This window comes from Myotis nattereri (genome assembly GCF_964212035.1).
Source record: "Myotis nattereri genome assembly, chromosome: 10".
NCBI classification, from domain to species: Eukaryota; Metazoa; Chordata; class Mammalia; order Chiroptera; family Vespertilionidae; genus Myotis; species Myotis nattereri.
The window spans coordinates 30371393-30389621 of NC_138085.1; the positions used below are offsets into that span (position 1 = coordinate 30371393).

The 18229-nt window shown below is 51.2% G+C and overlaps 2 protein-coding genes across 2 annotated transcripts in view; one reads left to right on the top strand and one right to left on the bottom strand.

The window, feature by feature from the left end:
• Positions 1-4004, bottom strand: part of ELMOD3 (ELMO domain containing 3) — a 30088-nt gene extending 26084 nt beyond the window's left edge. The window contains exons 1-2 of the mRNA XM_081100901.1: positions 3808-4004; positions 940-1225 (exon numbers count right to left, since the gene is read on the bottom strand). Of these exons, the coding sequence (XP_080957027.1) occupies positions 940-993 (54 nt within the window). The 5' untranslated portion in view covers positions 994-1225; positions 3808-4004. The remainder of the gene's footprint in view (positions 1-939; positions 1226-3807) is intronic.
• A 34-nt stretch (positions 4005-4038) lies between these two features.
• RETSAT (retinol saturase) lies at positions 4039-17356 on the top strand. Its single transcript, XM_081101028.1, has 11 exons — positions 4039-4429; positions 5753-5935; positions 6256-6497; positions 7213-7414; positions 7856-8053; positions 10025-10144; positions 14229-14367; positions 14895-15004; positions 15088-15254; positions 15446-15605; positions 15840-17356. Exons 1-11 carry the CDS (start codon positions 4267-4269, stop codon positions 15977-15979), a joined length of 1824 nt encoding a protein of 607 aa, XP_080957154.1. The 5' UTR covers positions 4039-4266; the 3' UTR covers positions 15980-17356.
• Positions 17357-18229: the final 873 nt, after the last annotated feature.

The window sequence follows — 18229 nt, forward strand, 5'->3', positions numbered from 1 at the left end:
CCTACCTCCAACTTCTCTGTGTCCTCTATTCCCTTCAAAATCAGTTCTACCTCCTAAAGGTGGCCTACCTTACCAACTGGGGCTACAATGGCATCTCACTTACCTAAAGTCCAAAAGCTACAGGTTTCTCTGCCAAGGCCTGTCTCCCCAATCAGAATCTGCTGCTTTGAGCGTAAGGACCTTCTCTTATACCTCTTTTATGTTTCCCATACTCATTCACATAGTACTAGGCACAAAATATGTTATCAAAAATACCTGCTGATTCACCATGCTAAACAACTCCCTGCAGGGGTCTGTGTACTCAGGATTCATTTCATCCTTCCTTTCCCCCTCCAGTTCAGTCCCCTCCAGTGTCCAAAGACTTCCCTTTGGGAATACAGTTCACCTGTCTTAATTCAGTGAAGGCAACCACCAAAGCAAAAAGGCCTTGTCCTAGTTCCAACCACTGAATCCTACAGGCTCCACTTAGGAATACATTTTTTGGTCAGAGCACATACAAGAATCAACCAATGAATGCATAAGTAAGTGGAACAAGAAATCAATCTCGATCTCTTTCTCCTTTCCTCCCGCTAAGAATACATTTCTAGGCGAGGTAGTGGGAAAGATAAGACTTGCACAGAGATAGGTCACACTGAACCAAGAGTCCTGAGGATAATCAGGCCGAATCAATTAAGTACAAATGTCTAGGAAGATTCCTCACTGAAATTCTCCTACCAAGCAAATCCAAACTCAAATCCCATAACCCACTAAGAAAATAAGATCTCAGGAAAGGCAACCGACCCAGAGGTGAACAGAAACTTCTTCTAATAGAACAAAGAGAACGATAATGAGGGTTTTTCCTAGACATAAAGTTCCACATTCTCTTGATACATGCTTTTATTACTATTAATAATATATCCCACACCAAACGTTTCCCCCAAAACAGAAGTGCTTGCTTACCTGTCCATCTCTGAATTCTTTCTCATTGTGGAAAGAGCAAGATTTTTCATTCATGACTCAAAATCATTTGTTCAAGTGAACTTTGTCCTTGGGCTCAGAAAGGAGTTTATGAAGGTCTGAGATTAGAAGCTATAGGGAGAGCCAGAGATCCAACTGCTCTACCTTTGCCTTCCTTTTTGGCAGTCATTCAGACTTAGAGCAAGAAAACAGTCCCTGTGTGCCATCACCAGGGTGTAGGTTTCTGTGAGTACTGAAAGAAGTCCCTGAGGTCTTTGAAGCCTCAGCCCTGTTAAAAAAAAAAAAAAAAAAAATTAAAGAAAACTGGTTTCATCATTCAGTTATGGTTCTGTTGAGAAAAACTGACTTTAAAAATCTGTTAATTTCTTTTTAAATATTTTTTATTTTTTAAATAGATTTTTATTGATTTTAGAGAGGGAGAGAGATAGAAACATCAATGATGAGAAAAAAAAAATCATTGATTGCTGCCTCCTGCATGCCCCACACTGGGGATCGAGCCCACAACTCGGGTATGTGCTGTGATCAGAAATCAAACCGAGACCTTCTGGTTCATAGGTCCACGCTCAACCACTAAGCCATGCCAGCTTGACTGTAAATTTATTCTTAATAAATGAGCTGCCTTAGCCAAAAGCCTACCTCTTACTACCCATTCCACTGGATGGAAAGAAGGGGACCCTGCCGGAGTCTAAGGGCTGGGTTCTCAGAATCCAGAAGGTAGCAGCACTACTGTAAGTGGTGGGGTTCTGTTTCTGACAGTGAAGTTAATGGGATCTAGGGAAGTTTATCAAAGAGGTGAGGCTAATGGGTGGCATCTTGAAGGGTGGTCTTAGCTGACGTGCTCAGGCTTGGGTCTAGGGGCTTATAAGATCTGGTTCCTATGATGGTAGAAACTTAAAATGCAACACAATGCTAACCTTCTTCAGTTGTCACCAATATTGCACATGTTGCAGCTGCTTAGCCAGTTTGGCTAACTCAGTCTTTCATTCTACATCATCTTTGGAAGAGGGCTGGAGAGGCCCATACTTCCATCACAGGGGAACTGGACCCATGGATACATCTCAACAAAAAGCCAGATCAGCCCTGGCTGGTGTGGCTCAGTTGGTTGAGCATCATCCCATGTACCAAGAAGCTGCCAGTTCAATTCCCAGTTAAGGCACATGCCCGGGGTTGCTGGCTTGATCCCCAGTAGTGGGCGTGCAGGAGGCAGCCAATGGATGTTTCTCTCTTTCTCCCTCTCTAAAATCAATAAAAACATACTTAAAAACAAAAAACAAAACCCTGCCTTTGATCCAAGCTTCATATCATCTTCCTCCTTCCGTATTAAAAAAAAAAAAAAAAAAAAAAAAAAGCCAAAGCCAGATCATAACGGACAGATGGCTCACACACAACTGCCCGTCATACTTCACAGACTCCAGTGTCTAAGGAAGGAGGGCCTCGTCTCTAGGTCAGCCCTCCTCTGTGGGAATATAACTTGGATTCCCTAAGAACTGGCTGCCAGTAACAAACAGGACTCTTTGTTGGGGTAGGACACACTGATTCCCACCCAAGGAGCAGGAATACCTCCTGGCTCCTGGGCTGGGCATGGGGCTCACTGTAATTTAGAAGACAGGGTAGTGTCCCTTCCTCATGGCACGTGGGGAACCAGCTCCCTCTCATTATGTCCTCTGGGGCCTCAGCACCTGCTTCCCTTTTCCCCCTCCTCCTTGACCTCCATGACAGCGTCTGAGAGGCAGGCATGCTGACAGCAATCTCAGGAAGGCCTTTCTGTTACCCAGCTGAAATGGGCCAAGCGAGTAGAAGCGTGAGCAGCTTCACACGCCTGCTAGGGCCTGGGTTCTGGCTGGGGCACTGCTGGGGGCTTCACTAGGGACAGCTACTATCTTATCAGAGAAAGAACGGAGCTAACTGTCAAACACACTGAGAACTCTTAGTTCTTAAGTCACTCCCACCTCTATTAGGCAAGTTCCTTAGAGTTGGACCTGAGGAAATGGCCTTCCTTTAAAAATATATATATTTTTCTCTCTCTCTTCCTCTCTGAAATAACTTATATGTTATATAAATATGTATAAATTATATATGTAATTATTGATTTATATAAATTATATATATTTATATATAAATTATGTCACATATAATTTACATATATAATTATATATAATTTATATACATAATATATATAATTTATTTATATATATAAATTATATAATTTATTGATTTCAGAGAGGAAGAGAGAGAGAGGAGAGAGAAACATCAAGGATGGGAATTATTGATCGCTGCCCCCGGCACACCCCACTGGGGCTCAAGCCCGCAATCCGCAGGTGCCCTGACCGGAACCCAACGGTGACCTCCTGGTTCCTAAGTCGATGCTCAACCACTGAGTCACGCCGCCAGGCCAGACGGATCCTTTTTCAATGAAGTATTGATGGTGCATCCGCTTTAGAGAAGGGGCTTCATTCGGGTTTGACTTCTAACTGCTTGCTGGAGCTTAAACCCCCTGAATAGGAATTTAACTTAGAAACGGGGTCCACGCCTCAAATACAAACGCGCGCCCCGGTCCGACAGCGCCCCGGTCCGGCAGCGCTCCGGTCCTCTCACCGGGCGCGTCGCTGGGCGCCCCCGTCGCGCCCCGGTCCCCAGGCTGCCCCCACGGAGGGAGGTGCCGCGGGACCAGCCGGAGGCCCCGCCCACGGCAACGCCATTCCCCGGGGGCGCCGCGGCCACAACCAGGGGCCAGTCTGGGGCGCTAGGGGGTCCGGCGCTCGCCGAGGCAGATCCCAAGAGAGACCTCCGTCCAGCCAGGCAGCCGGCCGCGGCCCGGCGGGAGCGGGGAAATGGAGCAAAGTGACTTGCCTCAGGTCCTCGGCCGAGCGCGGACCGGAGCCCAAGTCTCCGGCGTCCCAGTCGGGGTTCTCTCTCAGGCCTGCACCTCTCAGCCTCGCCTCGCCCCGGGACCCTCCCTGGCGCCCCACATCCCCGCCCGAAGGCCCCCGGGCTGGCCCGACGCGCTCCCGAAGCTTTGCTGCCGCCGCGGGCCCCTCCGCGCATGCGCCCGCCCGCCCCGCGCTGGCGGGGGAGCAGAGCGCCGCCCGCGGGCGGGCAGTTTGAGCGCTGCCTCCCGCCCGTACGGAGGGCTAGGAGGGCCAACCTGCGCGGGAGTCGGGGCTTCCGGCCAAAGTCAGAGACCAGGCTGCTCCACGGGCCAAGGGGCAGAGCTGCCTCCGCCTCCCGCTGGGCAGGACGCCTTGCAGGGTGGCATCTCCGCCACAAATCTGGGCGCCGGCGGCGCGAACCAGCCCTCGGACAGGCGCCATGTGGCTCACCCTGGTGCTGCTGGCCGCGCTGCTGCTGCTGCTGGCCGTCCTCCGCCAAGTTTACTCAGGCAGCTCCCCGAACCCTTTCTCCGAGGACGTCACACGGCCCCCGGCGCCCCTGGTGACCGACAAGGAGGCCCGGAAGAAGGTTCTGAAACAAGGTCAGTGGAAAGGACCTTGCGTTCGGAAGCTGCACCGATTTGCGGCTTCTTTCCGGCAGGGCGAGCGGCTGCCAGACCTGGGGCTCCGTTTCTCCCTATGCAAAGTGCCGGGGAGGCTGGAGTCTCGTGGAGGCGCCCGCTGTAGTGTCCGCCACCAACCGGCGCCTTGGCTGGGCAGGCTGGGCAACAGTGGACGCATGGACGCGCGCACTGTCCTCTGTGTGTCAAGGTCTTGGCAATGTCAAGTCCAAACACCCCCCACCCCACCCCCGCAAACCTGTATCCAGCTTTATTAAAGATGCTTTTCATAAATAATGGTATTTTCAAGGCAGGACATGGTAGACAATCCTTCACAGTGTACAACAACTTTCAAACTCTACTCGTCCATAGACTACGAAAATCAGAAAGCCGCTATAAGACCCAATGAAGTTTTCATCTGATGCTCAGAACAAGGAGAGTTTAGAGTGAGGGTTGACATTTCACATTAAGCATGTTGTTTAGCAACTTTTCACAAACCCATCCTCACTTTCAGGCAATGAAAGGAAAATGGCAGACTTGTAGATCCACAGTCGAACATGCTTTTTGAGGTCATGTCCCAAGAGGTCTCTGGGCTTAAGGGAGTCAGGTCTATGCTTAAAATGGAGAGGGAGGAAAGAATTAAAATGATTTTTAGTTTTGCCACACCACAATGTGTTTGTGCCAAGGTGGCTAATGTGTGTCAACATCAAGTGACCCCTCCTCTCACCAACTGAGCTACCCAGCCAGGGCAGGAATCAGTAACCGAGCCAGGGTTGCAGGTTTGATCCCCGGTCAGCACACATACAAGAATCCTATATAATAAAAGGTTAATATGCTAATTAGACCGGATGTCCTTCCAGACGTCCTTCCGGACCAAGCTGGCCCACGGTTGCAAGGGACAGATCCAGGCAGCTGCCCTCAGCTGCAAAGGCCTACTCTTGCACGAATTTTGTGCACCAGGCCTCTAGTGCATAAATAAATAGAACAACAAATTGATCTCTCTCACACACACCCCCCCCCCTTCAAATAAATTTAAAAAAAGTTACTGATTCCTACTGTCTTTGAAAGTGGGGAAAATCCCCATGTGCATAGCAACTTTGGTTAAATCAGTTCAGATCAAACCAAATCACTTTGCTGGTCCTGAGCAGTTCCCAGGTAACATGTTTGTGATATTCTACTAAGGATTCCCTGCCAAACTGCTCTAGACTTCTAGCACTGGGCAAGCTAGAGAGGTCTTCCTTGGTTTCCATGTCTTTGCTACCCTTTCCTGAGAAGCCCACCCTCCATCTCCTCCCTCTGCTGCAGCTTTCTCAGCCAGCCGGGTGCCCGAGAAGCTGGACGTGGTGGTGATTGGCAGTGGCATTGGGGGCCTGGCTGCAGCCGCGATTCTGGCCAAAGCTGGCAAGCGAGTTCTGGTGCTGGAACAGCACACCAAGGCGGGAGGCTGTTGTCACACCTTTGGAAAGGATGGCCTCGAGTTTGACACAGGTAAGGTTTATGTGGAAAAGGGTTGGGCGCATGCTCTATCTTCAGGAGGCTTGGAGCATCGTGGGATGATAGCTTTCCTGTTGTTTTGGAGGCCCTGTTTTCTCTCTGGGCGCCTCTTTCCTTGTCTGACAGCTACACCCATTGGGAGCTGGAATGGCAGGGATCTGGTGGTTTCTGCTCCAACTCCTCCCTTCAGCACGGGTGGGTAGACTCCTCTGGTGTGGATTCAGCCAAGCAGGACAACCTCTCTCACCTTGCGTCCTGGTCCGGGGCTCAGTCCCCTTATCCCGAAGACACCTTGTTTGTCTGCCTCCCCACAGGAATCCATTATATTGGGAGGATGCAGGAAGGCAGCTTGAACCGTTTTATCTTGGACCAGATCACTGAGGGGCAGCTGGACTGGGCTGCCTTGTCCTCTCCCTTTGACGTCATGGTACTCGAAGGGCCCAGTGGTCGGAAGGAGTTCCCCATGTACAGCGGGGAGAAAGCCTACATTCAGGGTCTCAAGGAGAAGTTTCCCCAGGAAGAAGCTGCCATTGACAAGTATATAAAGCTGGTTAAGGTAACGTGGACATGCTAAGGATCCCCGTGTTTATTCCTGACAAGGCTGACCTCCATGTGTGGAGTCACTGTGGGGAGGCAGGAAGGGAGGAACAGTCATGTCTGTCCTGAACTCAGTCCCCCGCAGAGCTGGCCTCTGTGCCTCTGGAGCAGGGGCTTGGCAGCTGCCACTCTCACTCTGGCCTCTGGGGGGCGCCATGCTCTCCTTCCTGACCAGGAGGCTGGCTTCTGTGTCTTCAGATCGCTACCCTTTTTTACTTCATCTGAGATCAGATTGGGATTTTTGTTTTCTTTTGAAAATACATATATTTTTGTTGATTTCAGAGAGGAAGGGAGAGACATAGAAACATCAATGATGAGAGAGAATCACTGATCAGCTGCCTTTGCCCCCACTCTGGGGATCTAGCCCATAACCCAGGCATGTGCCCTGACCGGGAATTGAACTGTGACCTCCTGGTCCAAAGGTCAATGCTCAACCACTGAGCCACACCGGCTGGGCAAGATTGGGATTTTTCGAAAGGAATTTAGGCAGTAATTGAAAAAACAAAACGACTCATTTGAGTGTAGAATGGGAAGAATTCACAGAGAAGAGGTTTTTAAAAATCCAACTTCGGCTCAGGTTCCGCCATGGTAAGTGTTGCTGGGCCTGCAAGCTAATGGAATGGTGATTCTGTCACAGCAGTTCTAGAAATGAGACCTGTTCGTTTTCTTTCCAGCTGGCATCCAGGGGAGCCTTTCATGCCATCTTGTTGAAGACCCTCCCGCTGCCTGTGGCTCAGTTCCTCGGCAGGTGTGGGCTGCTCACCTGGTTCTCTCCATTCCTTCGCGGGTCCATGCAGAGCCTGGCCGAGGCCCTGCAGCAGCTGCCGGCCTCCCGGGAGCTCCAGGCGGTGCTCAGCTACATCTTCCCCACGTATGGTGGGTACTGGCCTTGGGCAGCTCCTGGAGGAGGCGCGCCCTCCTGGCTCTCAGTGTTTCTTCCTGAATGTACTTGGCGGGCTGAAATGCAGCATAAACCCCAGGCCCCCTGGAGTTTATGGATGGGAAGTCTGCCTACCTACCCACAGGACTCCCTGGTAAAACTCCTTCATCCACACCCTGGACGATTATCCTTTTCTACCAGCACTGTCCTCCCCAGTCTTGGCTGCACGGCAGTTTGCAGGGAGGACATTCCCAGTGGCCCCAAGATCCGTAAGGTACCCCATATTTTCATGGAGACCAGCCCTCTGGCTCCCCCGGGCATCATTTGAACCCTGGGAAGGAGCGACTCAGACTTCACGTTCTCTGCCAGGAGTTGGTGTTCCCTTCTGACTGTTGCTGCTGCTGCATTTGCCTCATGGCCCCTCCTTCCTTCTGTAGGCGTGACCCCGAGCCGCGCCTCCTTTTCCATGCATGCTCTGCTGGTTGACCACTACATAAAAGGAGCCTTTTATCCTCGAGGGGGTTCTAGTGAAATCGCCTTTCACATCATCCCTGTCATTCAGCGGGCTGGGGGCGCTGTCCTGACGAAGGCTTCTGTGCAGAGTGTGTTGCTGGACTCAGCTGGGAAAGCCTGTGGTGAGAGCCCTGCGCTTCACGGGCCCTGGGCCGGGGTGGGAGAGACCTGGGCTGCAGGGAAAGAAAGCACCGAGGGTGGAACGTGTAGCAGGACCGACTTCCAATGGGGTTAAAGGCCGGAATCTGCCCCCGAGCAGGGTTTACAACCGGAATCTGCCCCCGAGTAGGGCTCGGGAGTTATTCATCTGGAGATAAAGAGGACATAGGAAACATTGCGTGGTTTGCAACGACCAGCATTTAATCATTTATTCAATAGATAAGAATAGTTACCTGGTAATGCATAACCTCCATGAGTGTAGGGGCTGTCTCTTTAATACTTGCCTATAGATTTTAGCACATGGTAGAGGTTCAATAAATGTGTGTTGGCAATTAATGGAATGAATACGTGATCTGGGCACTCCCTAGGGCAGTGTGGGGGCCCTCAACCTGCTAATGACAGAGTGGGGCCTAGAGCCCTGTTATCCTGGCTCAGGTCTTTGCTGTAATCTGCACGGAAAGTCAAAATCCCACTATAGAAGGACTTCATGAGGAGAGGCCAATGCAAGGAAGGACTCTGGGAAACAGAGCAGGCCATCCACAATGCGTGGGTCCTTAAGAAGCATCAGGGAAGGCACCAGAGAGGCCTGAGAAAATAGGGCTGGTGTGACGGTGAAGTCAGCAGAGGAACCTGTCAAGGAGGAGGTGGCGAGGGGCGGCCCAGTGCCCCACAAAAATCCCGGAGAAGAGGCCACCAGCAGTCTCTGAGAACACACTCGTAGAAGAGAGTAGGACGTGGCTGGTGGTAAGGAAGAGGTGGCTGTCAGTAGCTGTGAGATTTTCTCTCATCTTCACGGGCAAGTTCTTCCAGCCTCAAGGGGTCCATCATGCAAGGTGGATTTATCAGTTCAATTCAACTCAGTTTAGAATATATTTACTTGTGTTTTTCATGAGCTAGGCCAGTTGATTTCCTCTTTGAAATCAACAAAGTTTGCCAACCAGGGAGCTAGGCGATCAAAGATGAAAATAAAAAGACAAGACCTAATCTCTCTCTTTTTTTTTTTTTATTGCTTAAAGTATTACAAAGGGTATTACATATGTGTCCATTTTATCCCCCCGCCCCAGTCCCCCAGCCTCCCCTATCCCCCAGTGTCTTATGTCCATTGGTTATGCTTATATGCATGCATACAAGTCCTTTAGTTGGTCTCTTACCCCCCTACCTCCTGCCCCCCAACCCTCCCCGGTCTTCCCGAACAAGACCTAATCTCTTACCTCAGGAAGCTTCGGGTCTCATAAGGAAGATGGCTGATTTAATGTCAGTGCCATACAGAGGCACATGCTAAAGCTGGAGGTGAAGTAAAGGATGGCGGAACAAGGAAGGCCTCAGAGGAAGGCAGGGGCGCTCGAGCCAGCTCATAAAGGGTCAGAAGATGTGGGGGAGTGGGGCACATCTGTACGCGTGTCAACAGTAAAAATATATGTCAACCACAAAGGGTCAGAAGAAGCTAGTCAGAGGTTGGGGGAGGTTATTCCAGGCAAGGGGAACAGAAGGTGCCAAGGCATGAAAGAGCTGAGTATTATAAGGCCTTAGAAACTGCCATTTTCGTAGGTCAGAAATGGTTGACCGTCAGCTTTTTTTTCTGGATGTACCTATGGTTTGGTGAGTGGTCAGAAATGAGGTGGACACACAGTAGGAACCAGGTCGTGGAAGGCTGCTAGGAGGGTCAGTGTGAAGGTTGTTGGGTTTAGCTCCAGAAAAGGGAGCCCACCCGATGGGGAGGCAGCTGGGGAGGGCGCGCGCAGAGCAGTTGTGGGACACGCTCAGAGTGCTTGAGGACTTCGCAGTTTTGCCTGCGGTGTGCCCGTCTGGCCTAGGTGGCCCAGACGCCCAGGTCTGAGACATTGAAGTGGAGGCTGGGAGAGACCTGGCGGGATATGAGCCTGTCTTTCCCTCCTGGGGCGCACGGAACCCCAGTCATGCTCCTGTGCCTGCAGGTGTCAGTGTGAAGAAGGGTCAAGAGCTGGTGAATATCCACTGCCCCGTCGTGATCTCTGACGCAGGACTGTTCAATACCTACAAGCACCTACTGCCAGAGACCGCCCGCTGTCTGCCAGGTAAGACGGGGCTGTGTGGCTCTCTCCCGCGGTCCCCAGCATCGCTGCTCTAGAGCAGCTCACTCAGGCGGGCTGATGCTTTTCCCAGGGTGATGGCTGCCCTCTGTGCTTAGGCAGAAAAGGTGGACACACTGGTCTCTAACTTGCTCCTCTGTGTAGGAGTCGGGGAAACAACTTTCTGTCACATCACCCCGAAGACCCTTTGATCCTCATTTATCTCTTCATGCTTGGCATAGTCACTCCCTCCCCCTCATAACCTCAGCCACTTCCCCGCTCCTCTTTTAAGATTCCGTTCCAAGTTGCCCATTTCCGGTTTTCTTACATCTTAAGTCGTCTCTCTAGTGGTGAATGATGGTGGGTAGAGTCCAGAAGGAACATTTCTTGGGTTTTCCTTAAGCGTGTGGTATGAATCCTGCTTCCTTCCTTAAGTTCTCACTTACTTTGAGAGGGGAAGACTGGTCTGGCATTATCAGTAAGGGAAGCTCAGGCTGGCGTGGAGAAGAAAGGCCTCATAAAATTGTTGTGTGCCGTATTGGGATCAAGGTTATATTTTCCTGTCTCTCTCAGGAATCATACTGGGGCTGAGCCTTTCTTCTGTTCCTTGAACCCTGTGCCCAAAAGCTGGGCACCAGGTAGAAATAAGCCTCAATGCAGCCATCTTTTCTGATAGACCACATCTAAAAACAAAGCCTGGCCCAGCTGGTGTGGCTCAGTGGTTGAGCGTCACCATGAACCAGGAGGTCATGGCTGATTCCTAGTCAGGGCACATGCCTAGGTTGTGGGCTCATCCCCAGTAAGGGGCGTGCAGGAGATGGCTGATCGATTTTTCTCTCTCATCATTGATGTTTCTGTCTCTCCCTCTCTTTTCCTTTATGAAATCAAGAAAAATATATTTTAAAAAAGAAAAAAGAAAAAGAAAAGCCTGGTTTTGTGGAGGAGGAGGTAGACATATTTGTCTGTTGAGTTGTGTTTTGTTTTGTAATCAATTTTAGAGAAAAAGAGGAAGGGAGAAAGAGAAAGATGGACAGAATAACATCGACTTTTTGTTACACCTATTTATGCATTCATTGGTTGATTCTTGTATGTGCCCTGAGTGGGGATCGAACCCACAACCTTGGTGTATTGCCAGGACAACGCTCTAACCTACTGAGCTACCCAACCAGGGCAGGTGGTAGACCTATTTGTGGTTGGCCCTGGGTAGGTCTGTGCGAGAGGCTTTGTCGTGGTGTTTGATCCTCATCGCCACCTGGGAGAGAGCCATCATCGTGCTGATGTTGGTGGCTGGGGAAACTGAGGCTGTGAACGTGAAGTTCCTTCTCAAGGCCGCCTATTTGAAGGTGGCAAGCTGGGACGAGAATGCTCGCGTGCCTGGCTCTGAGCTGAGAGGCACGGGGCTTCCAGAGAAAAGGCCTCACTAAGGGGTGGAGAGCAGGTCAGCCCATGAGGAGCACGGGCTCAGCCAAATAAGGTGAGAGGTAACTGTTTTGAAATGGACTTTAGGATGTTGTGCAACTAGAAGCTACTGGTGTGATCTGAGGAGAGGAGGCCGCTGGCCTGGAAGGGACCAGTGACCTAGGGGGTAGGGAGGGGTGTAGCTGAAGGCCTCTGGCTGGGGCTGGGGGTGGAGAGAAAGGAGCAGCTCAGATGCTGTCGCGATAGAAAGGCGTGGAGGAGCCCAGGGAGCAGTGGAAGGAGCGCGCCACCTCACGGTGGGGTTTGTGGCTGCTCTTTGAGGAGCTGGGGAAGGTGGGTTGCAGAGTAGGGTCAGGAGAAAAGTGAGGGCCTGGATTTCCTCCTGGGGGAGGCTGGGTGGGTGGCGGTCGTCACTGTCCCTGTGGTATGTGTTTGACTGAAAACAGCCTTCTTATTCCTCTGCCTCACTTAGCTGGGCCTCAGCCAGCATCTGCGGCCAGTGGAGGCCTCCTCCCTCAGACTGGGTAAGCTGAGTGGGGTGAGGCTGAGACTGCCCGGTGCAGGGCAGTGGGGCGGGGCTGGGTGGCTGACCAACAGACTTTGCCTTTGGTACTTCCTGCTTCCCTCTCTCCCTGGACCTTTGATCCTGGGTCCCACCCAGGCCTGCCTTCTCTCCAGGCCACATGCTACCTGTCCAGCTTGCCTTCCCTCACTGTATGGGAATAGCTGTCACTGCTCTTAGGTCCCTCAGCCCTGAGAACAGATGAATTCCAATTTGAGAACATTTCAGGCAGTGGCAGGGTGATGCTTAATTCAGAGGCCCCAGTGTGGGGACTCCTTTGTTTCTAGCTGTTTGGGGTGGAAGTTTCCATAGTTCCATCTGCCTCTCAGAGATGGGAACCAGACACCTGCTGGCCGGTGGGACAGGCAGAGCAGGAGGGGTCGAGGGTGGAGGTGGGATGGTCAGGCAGAGGGAACCTTTGTGGATGGGAGCGCCTTTCTTAAATCCCACTGCTGAGCCTTGAGAGGGTTTGGAGCAGAAGGTTTTTGAGTGGGAAGGACTGGTCTCATGATGTCAATAAGGGAAGCCAAGGCTGGCGTGGAGAAAACGGCTTGGTATGCTGTGCCTTCTTTGGGACCCTAGGTTGTATTTTCTGCCAGGTATATGGTCCCTGGACCTCTTCCTTCTGGCTGGGGAGAGGGAAAGCGGGCTCGGGGGGAGGTGGTTGCTGTTCTCAGGGGCTTCCTAAGTCCTTGGAGGTTTCACTTCTGGGCCCTTGGTTCTCTCTGTGCCCACCCAACCCAACCTGGACAGGGCGCGCCAGCAGTGAGGTTACCCTGGAGGCTGGGACCCAGGTGGTGAGCTCCTGCGGCTCCAGGGCGGTCCACTGCTCCGTACTGGGATTGGCTGGGTTGTCCGAGGCCAGCATCCTGCTGTAATTGTTATAACACTCCCTTTTGCTCTCCAAAGTGGCCTGTTTTCGATAGATTCTATGTCACGCTGCCCATAGCACTCATTCTTTGCAGCCTAGAGGAGGGCATCCAGCTTATTTCAGGAGAGTCTCTTTTCCAATAGACAGACAGCGTATCTGATTCCTTGAAGCATCCCCAGCACCTACAGAGGAGTCAGCACATTTTGGGTCCTCCACAGATAGTTGATAAATGAACGGGCAGAGCAGCCAATGTTAACCCTCAAGCAGGGGCTGGGATGCTCCTGGGAAGGAGGACAGAGGATAGGAATCTGTAGGAGCAATTTCTGGGTAACTGATCTGGGGTGCTTTGAAGAGAGGTGGGGAAGGCCAGCTGCTTAGTCCAGGGGACATCGGACGGCTGTTGCCTCCCTCCTGTTCTGTTCTTCCCTCTCCCGGCTGAATCCTAAAACGCCAGGTGCCAGGAGTGCTGTTTGCTTTTGTCCATCTGCATTGCTGGTCATTTTGAGGCCTTGTACCGACTGTACTGCACATTGAGAACTGTGTATGTTCATTTATTAGGTGGCTTATTTTCAAGTTCATACTGAAATTAAGGCTTATAAGGAGGTACTGTTCATATCTGTCATCTTTGTAGCATGGAGCCCAGTCATCCACTCCTAATTGAGACATTAGGGCAGTGGTTCTCAACCTTTGGCCCTTTAAATACAGTTCCTTATGTTGTGACCCAACCATAAAATTATTTTCGTTGCTACTTCATAACTGTAATGTTGCTACTGTTATGAATCATCATGTAAATATCTGATATGCAGGATGGTCTTAGGCGACCCCTGTGTGTGAAAGGGTCCTTCGACCACCAAAGGGGTTGCAACCCACAGGTTGAGAACCGCTGCATTAGGGGAAGATTGGAGGCAGTTAGCCGGAGACTGTCCTGCAGGCGCTGTGAGCCAGCTCGGGGAGGCTGGGCGCTACCTGCTTCTAAAAGTGCTTAGAGCAGAGGTGGGTGGAGGCAGAAGAGTAGGAGTCTGGCATTGTGGCCTTCACAGGCGGAGACAGGAGAGCAGGCTCTTGCCAATTAATTGTTATTTCAACCCTTGCAGTTGAAATGACACTATAAAAATGGCCCAGGCGCTAGGCTGGCAGCTGAGGCTGCAGACACAGCGAGCAGGCTCAGCAGGCTCCGCTGGGGCCGGGCACCACGGCTGGCCGCCGTGCACACAGCGCTCACCAGCTCTCTTTGGCAGGCGTGAAGCAGCAGCTAGAGATGGTGCGGCCCGGCTTGGGCATGTTCTCTGTCTTCATGTGTCTGCGAGGCACCAAGAAGGACCTGGGGCTGCCGGCCACCAACCACTATGTTTATTTTGACACAGACATGGACAAGGCGTAAGGCGTGTGTGTGCATGCGGGGGGAGAGGGTGTCAGCATGGGCCCACCGCCCACAGGACCCTTGCTTCTTCCCGGGATGCCGGGGAGTCAGTGTGAGAGATGGAATGGGAGGGGGTGGGCAAGCACTGACTCCAGGAAGGGCTTTTGTGAGCCTAGGCCAGTGATGGCGAACCTATGACACGCGTGTCAGAGGTGACACGCGAACTCATTTTTGTGGTTGATTTTTCTTTGTTAAATGGCATTTAAATATATAAAACAAATATCAAAAATATAAGTCTTTGTTTTACTATGGTTGCAAAGATCAAAAAATTTCTATATGTGACACGGCACCAGAGTTAAGTTAGGGTTTTTCAAAATGCTGACACGCCGAGCTCAAAAGGTTCGCCATCACTGGCCTAGGCTGTCCCTCAGCTCCATCCCTGGTGGTGAGGGGGTGTCCGTGGGGATGAACTGTCCTTGGGGCGTGCTGGTGGCTGTGAGGACCAAGGTCTTGGGCCGGGCAGCCACACTCCTCTCACCCTCAGGATGGAGCACTACCTGTCTATGCCGAGGGAAAAGGCTGCCGCACACATGCCCTTTCTCTTAATTGCTCCCTCATCAGCTAAGGACCCGACTTGGGAGGACCGATTCCCAGGTGGGGCTTGAGGTCCTGAGGTCCCGGGGAGGGGGTTGGGGCGGGAGGGGCCAGGCAGCAGTAATCCAGCTCTGCCTCCCCAGACCGGTCCACGATGGTCGTGCTGGTGCCCACCTGCTATGAGTGGTTTGAGGAGTGGCGGGACGAACCCAACGGAAAGCGGAGCAGCGACTACGAGACCCTCAAGTCCTCCTTTGTTGAAGCCTCTCTGTCGGTTGTCCTGAAGCTGTTCCCACAGCTCGAGGGAAAGGTAGATAGACCACGTGATTGTACCATTTCTCAACTTCCTTTGGGCCAGGGAAATAAAACCCCGAGATACCTGAGCTCCGGGGAAGGCAGGGAACCCATGCAGGCCGTCAACTCATTCAAGGAGAGAAGAGGAAAGATGAGCATCTCACAAGGTCTCACTCCCACCCTGTGGCTGCCTTTTGTGCTTCTTAGGTCGACAGTGTGACCGGAGGATCCCCGCTGACCAATCAGTTCTATCTGGCTGCTTACCAGGGAGCCTGCTATGGGGCTGACCACGACCTGGGCCGCTTGCATCCTCATGCGATAGCCTCCATCAGGGCCCAAAGCCCCATCCCCAACCTCTACCTGACAGGTACACTGACTTGCCTCATTTTGCCAGGAGCTGCGCCCCTAGGCCTCCGTATCACCCAGTCCTCTGTTCCTGTCCTCAGGTCTTTCTGCCCCTGCAGCTCCCACACCTGCAGGCTGTCGACCTGGGCTGATCTGAAGCCGCCTCTGGGTGACCCCAGCACAGAGGGATGGACACGAGAGCCCTCGTCCTCTCTCCCACTTGCGGCTGCTCATGGTCTCTGCTCTTGTCTCCTAGGCCAAGACATCTTCGTCTGCGGGTTGATGGGGGCCATCCACGGGGCCCTTCTGTGCAGCAGTGCCATCCTGAAGCGGAACGTGCACCTAGACCTGAAGAAGCTTGGTTCAAGGATCCAGGCACAGAAAAAGAAGAATTAGTTCGGTCAGGGACGCGCTAGATGAATTTGGCTGGTGCTGTGGCACAGCCTGACTCAGGCATGTCTTTCAGCATTCATTTCTGCTCGCACGAAGCACTCTCATTCGTTTTTGATTTCTGAATGGAGATCCGACCCGCAGGTCTCCCACACATCACAGCTCTTAACTGAAGCTCTTCCAGCTGGGGCAGGGGGTGATCTTCCACCTTTCACAACACACTAACTACGAAGGCCCGGTGTGGGCTGCTGATTTGGATAGCTGGGTAGCCTTAATGTCTCCCCAGCAGTGCTCTGCACCCCACCCCCATACCTCCTAACAGTCAAACCAAATATTAATTTTTGTTGTTAATCTTCATCCAAAGATATATTTTTTTTCTATTGACTTTTAGAGAGAGTGAAAGGGAGGGGGAGAGAGAGAGAAACATTGATGTGAGAGAGACACATCAATTGGTTGCCTCCTGCATGCGCCCCAACTGGCGCTGGGGATCAAGCCTGCAACCAAGGTACATGCCCTTGACTGGAATTGAACCCAGAACCTTTCAGTTCTCGGGCGGAGACTCTATCCACTGAGCCAAACCAGCTAGGGAAAACCGAATATTCTTGAAAGCGTTGGTCCAGCTGTCCTGAGGCTTCTCTCATCACTCGGAAGTGCTCTGCTGCAGTCTACACTGTTAAGGAAGAAGGGTGTCCAACAAGGGTTAGTCAAAGCCTGGGCATGGTTTTGGTTACAGGTCCAGAGGCCTCCATATCCCATTTTTTGCTGGTTTAATGGCTCGCTCAGGGGTGGAAACATGCCTGCGACAGGCTCATTGCGGTTGTGGGGGCTGGAAGAATAACAAATACCAGTTTGCAAGGTGTGTGTTTAGAAGATAATATTCAATTCCTATGCAGCCAAGGTCCTAGATTTGTCTTCCTTATGATGCTCAGGGTGGCAGCACTGAGACACGCCCTTATGGAGCCTATACCGGAGCCTCAAGGCTTATCTTTCAAAGATAACAAAGGGTGACATTGGTAGCCAGGGCACAGGCTGGAAAGGTGATGTCCCTGGGGTTGAAGCGGTCCGCAAGGACATTCCAGGCCAAGCAGACAGCAGAGGACAAGTGCCGAGAGTAAATGAATGATGACCACGGGCCCAGCTACCTCCTAGACTAGTGCATGGGCTGCCTGTGGGGAGGACTGGGGCTGCAAATCAGTCACCATCACAACACAGAAAGCTACAGGATGTGTACAACCCTGGGATGGCGTTTCCTGTTTATTGGAGATTGGATGGGAAAGTAAATGAAGACTACAGGTTAAGAATAAAAGGACCTTTCACTTGTGTTAGGCCTCATATCACACAATTCTAATACAATATTAATAAATTCAATGATTTTATAGCTTTACCATTTGAAATTTATTTGTTTCTGCAACGATACAAAATTACATCAAGTGGCATTCACAGAAGCTCAGTAAAACATTAGATACTGAAAAATACTTATCATTAGACCAAATAAGCTTTAAAAATAATTACAGTTAAGTTACAAAAGCTGAAAATACAAAACACTGCAAAACAGTGGCAATCTACTAAGTGATAAACAAAGAAGGGAAACAACATCAACCATTAACGTGGCAGATTTTGGAATTCAAGGAGTATCTATCATATATACACATCAGTGTGAGGAGGCTGGCTTTGATGGCAGCTTAAAACTGCACAGCTCAGACTCAACCTCTTAACAGAAGAGTTTGGGATAGGAAATTTACATGTGGCTTGTGGAACTAGCTAAGTTGAGTTTCAGTCTTGGCTCTGGATATACATTTAAAACTGAAAATCTCTTCCCAGGATCCTTAAGCCAGGCCATGCCAAACACAACCTTCCCAGCAAGTTTTCAGAAAACGGCTGACAGAACTAGAAGGATTGATATATAGCACACTCTTCCCAGTTCATATGATTCAGCATGTTCAAGCATGCTAGCTTTCATCACACACGAGGCACTGGGTATCGAGTTACCCTGTAGAAACAAAGGACAGGCTTCCATTTTTTAATTTAAATGACATGAACTGGAGAACAAAACGAGAATCACCATGGGTAATTTTAGAGGTTTAGAATTCTATTGCCAAATATTTCTTTAAAAGCCATCATGGGAAGCCCAGCTGGCATGCTCAGTTGTTGAGCGTGGACCTATGAACCAGGAGGTCACGGTTTGATTGCCGGTCAGGGCACATGCTCGGGTTGCAGGCTCAATCCCCAGTACGGGGCCCGCAGGAGGCAGCCGAT

What these genes read in the sequence shown, in the direction of transcription:
- RETSAT (XM_081101028.1), top strand. Translation starts at nt 4,267, where the DNA reads ATGTGGCTCACCCTGGTGCTGCTGGCCGCGCTGCTGCTGCTGCTGGCC. An exon ending in AGTATATAAAGCTGGTTAAG is followed by an intron (nt 6,498 to 7,212) that starts GTAACGTGGACA and finishes TTTTCTTTCCAG; the next exon opens with CTGGCATCCAGGGGAGCCTT. An exon ending in CTCAGCTGGGAAAGCCTGTG is followed by an intron (nt 8,054 to 10,024) that starts GTGAGAGCCCTG and finishes CTGTGCCTGCAG; the next exon opens with GTGTCAGTGTGAAGAAGGGT.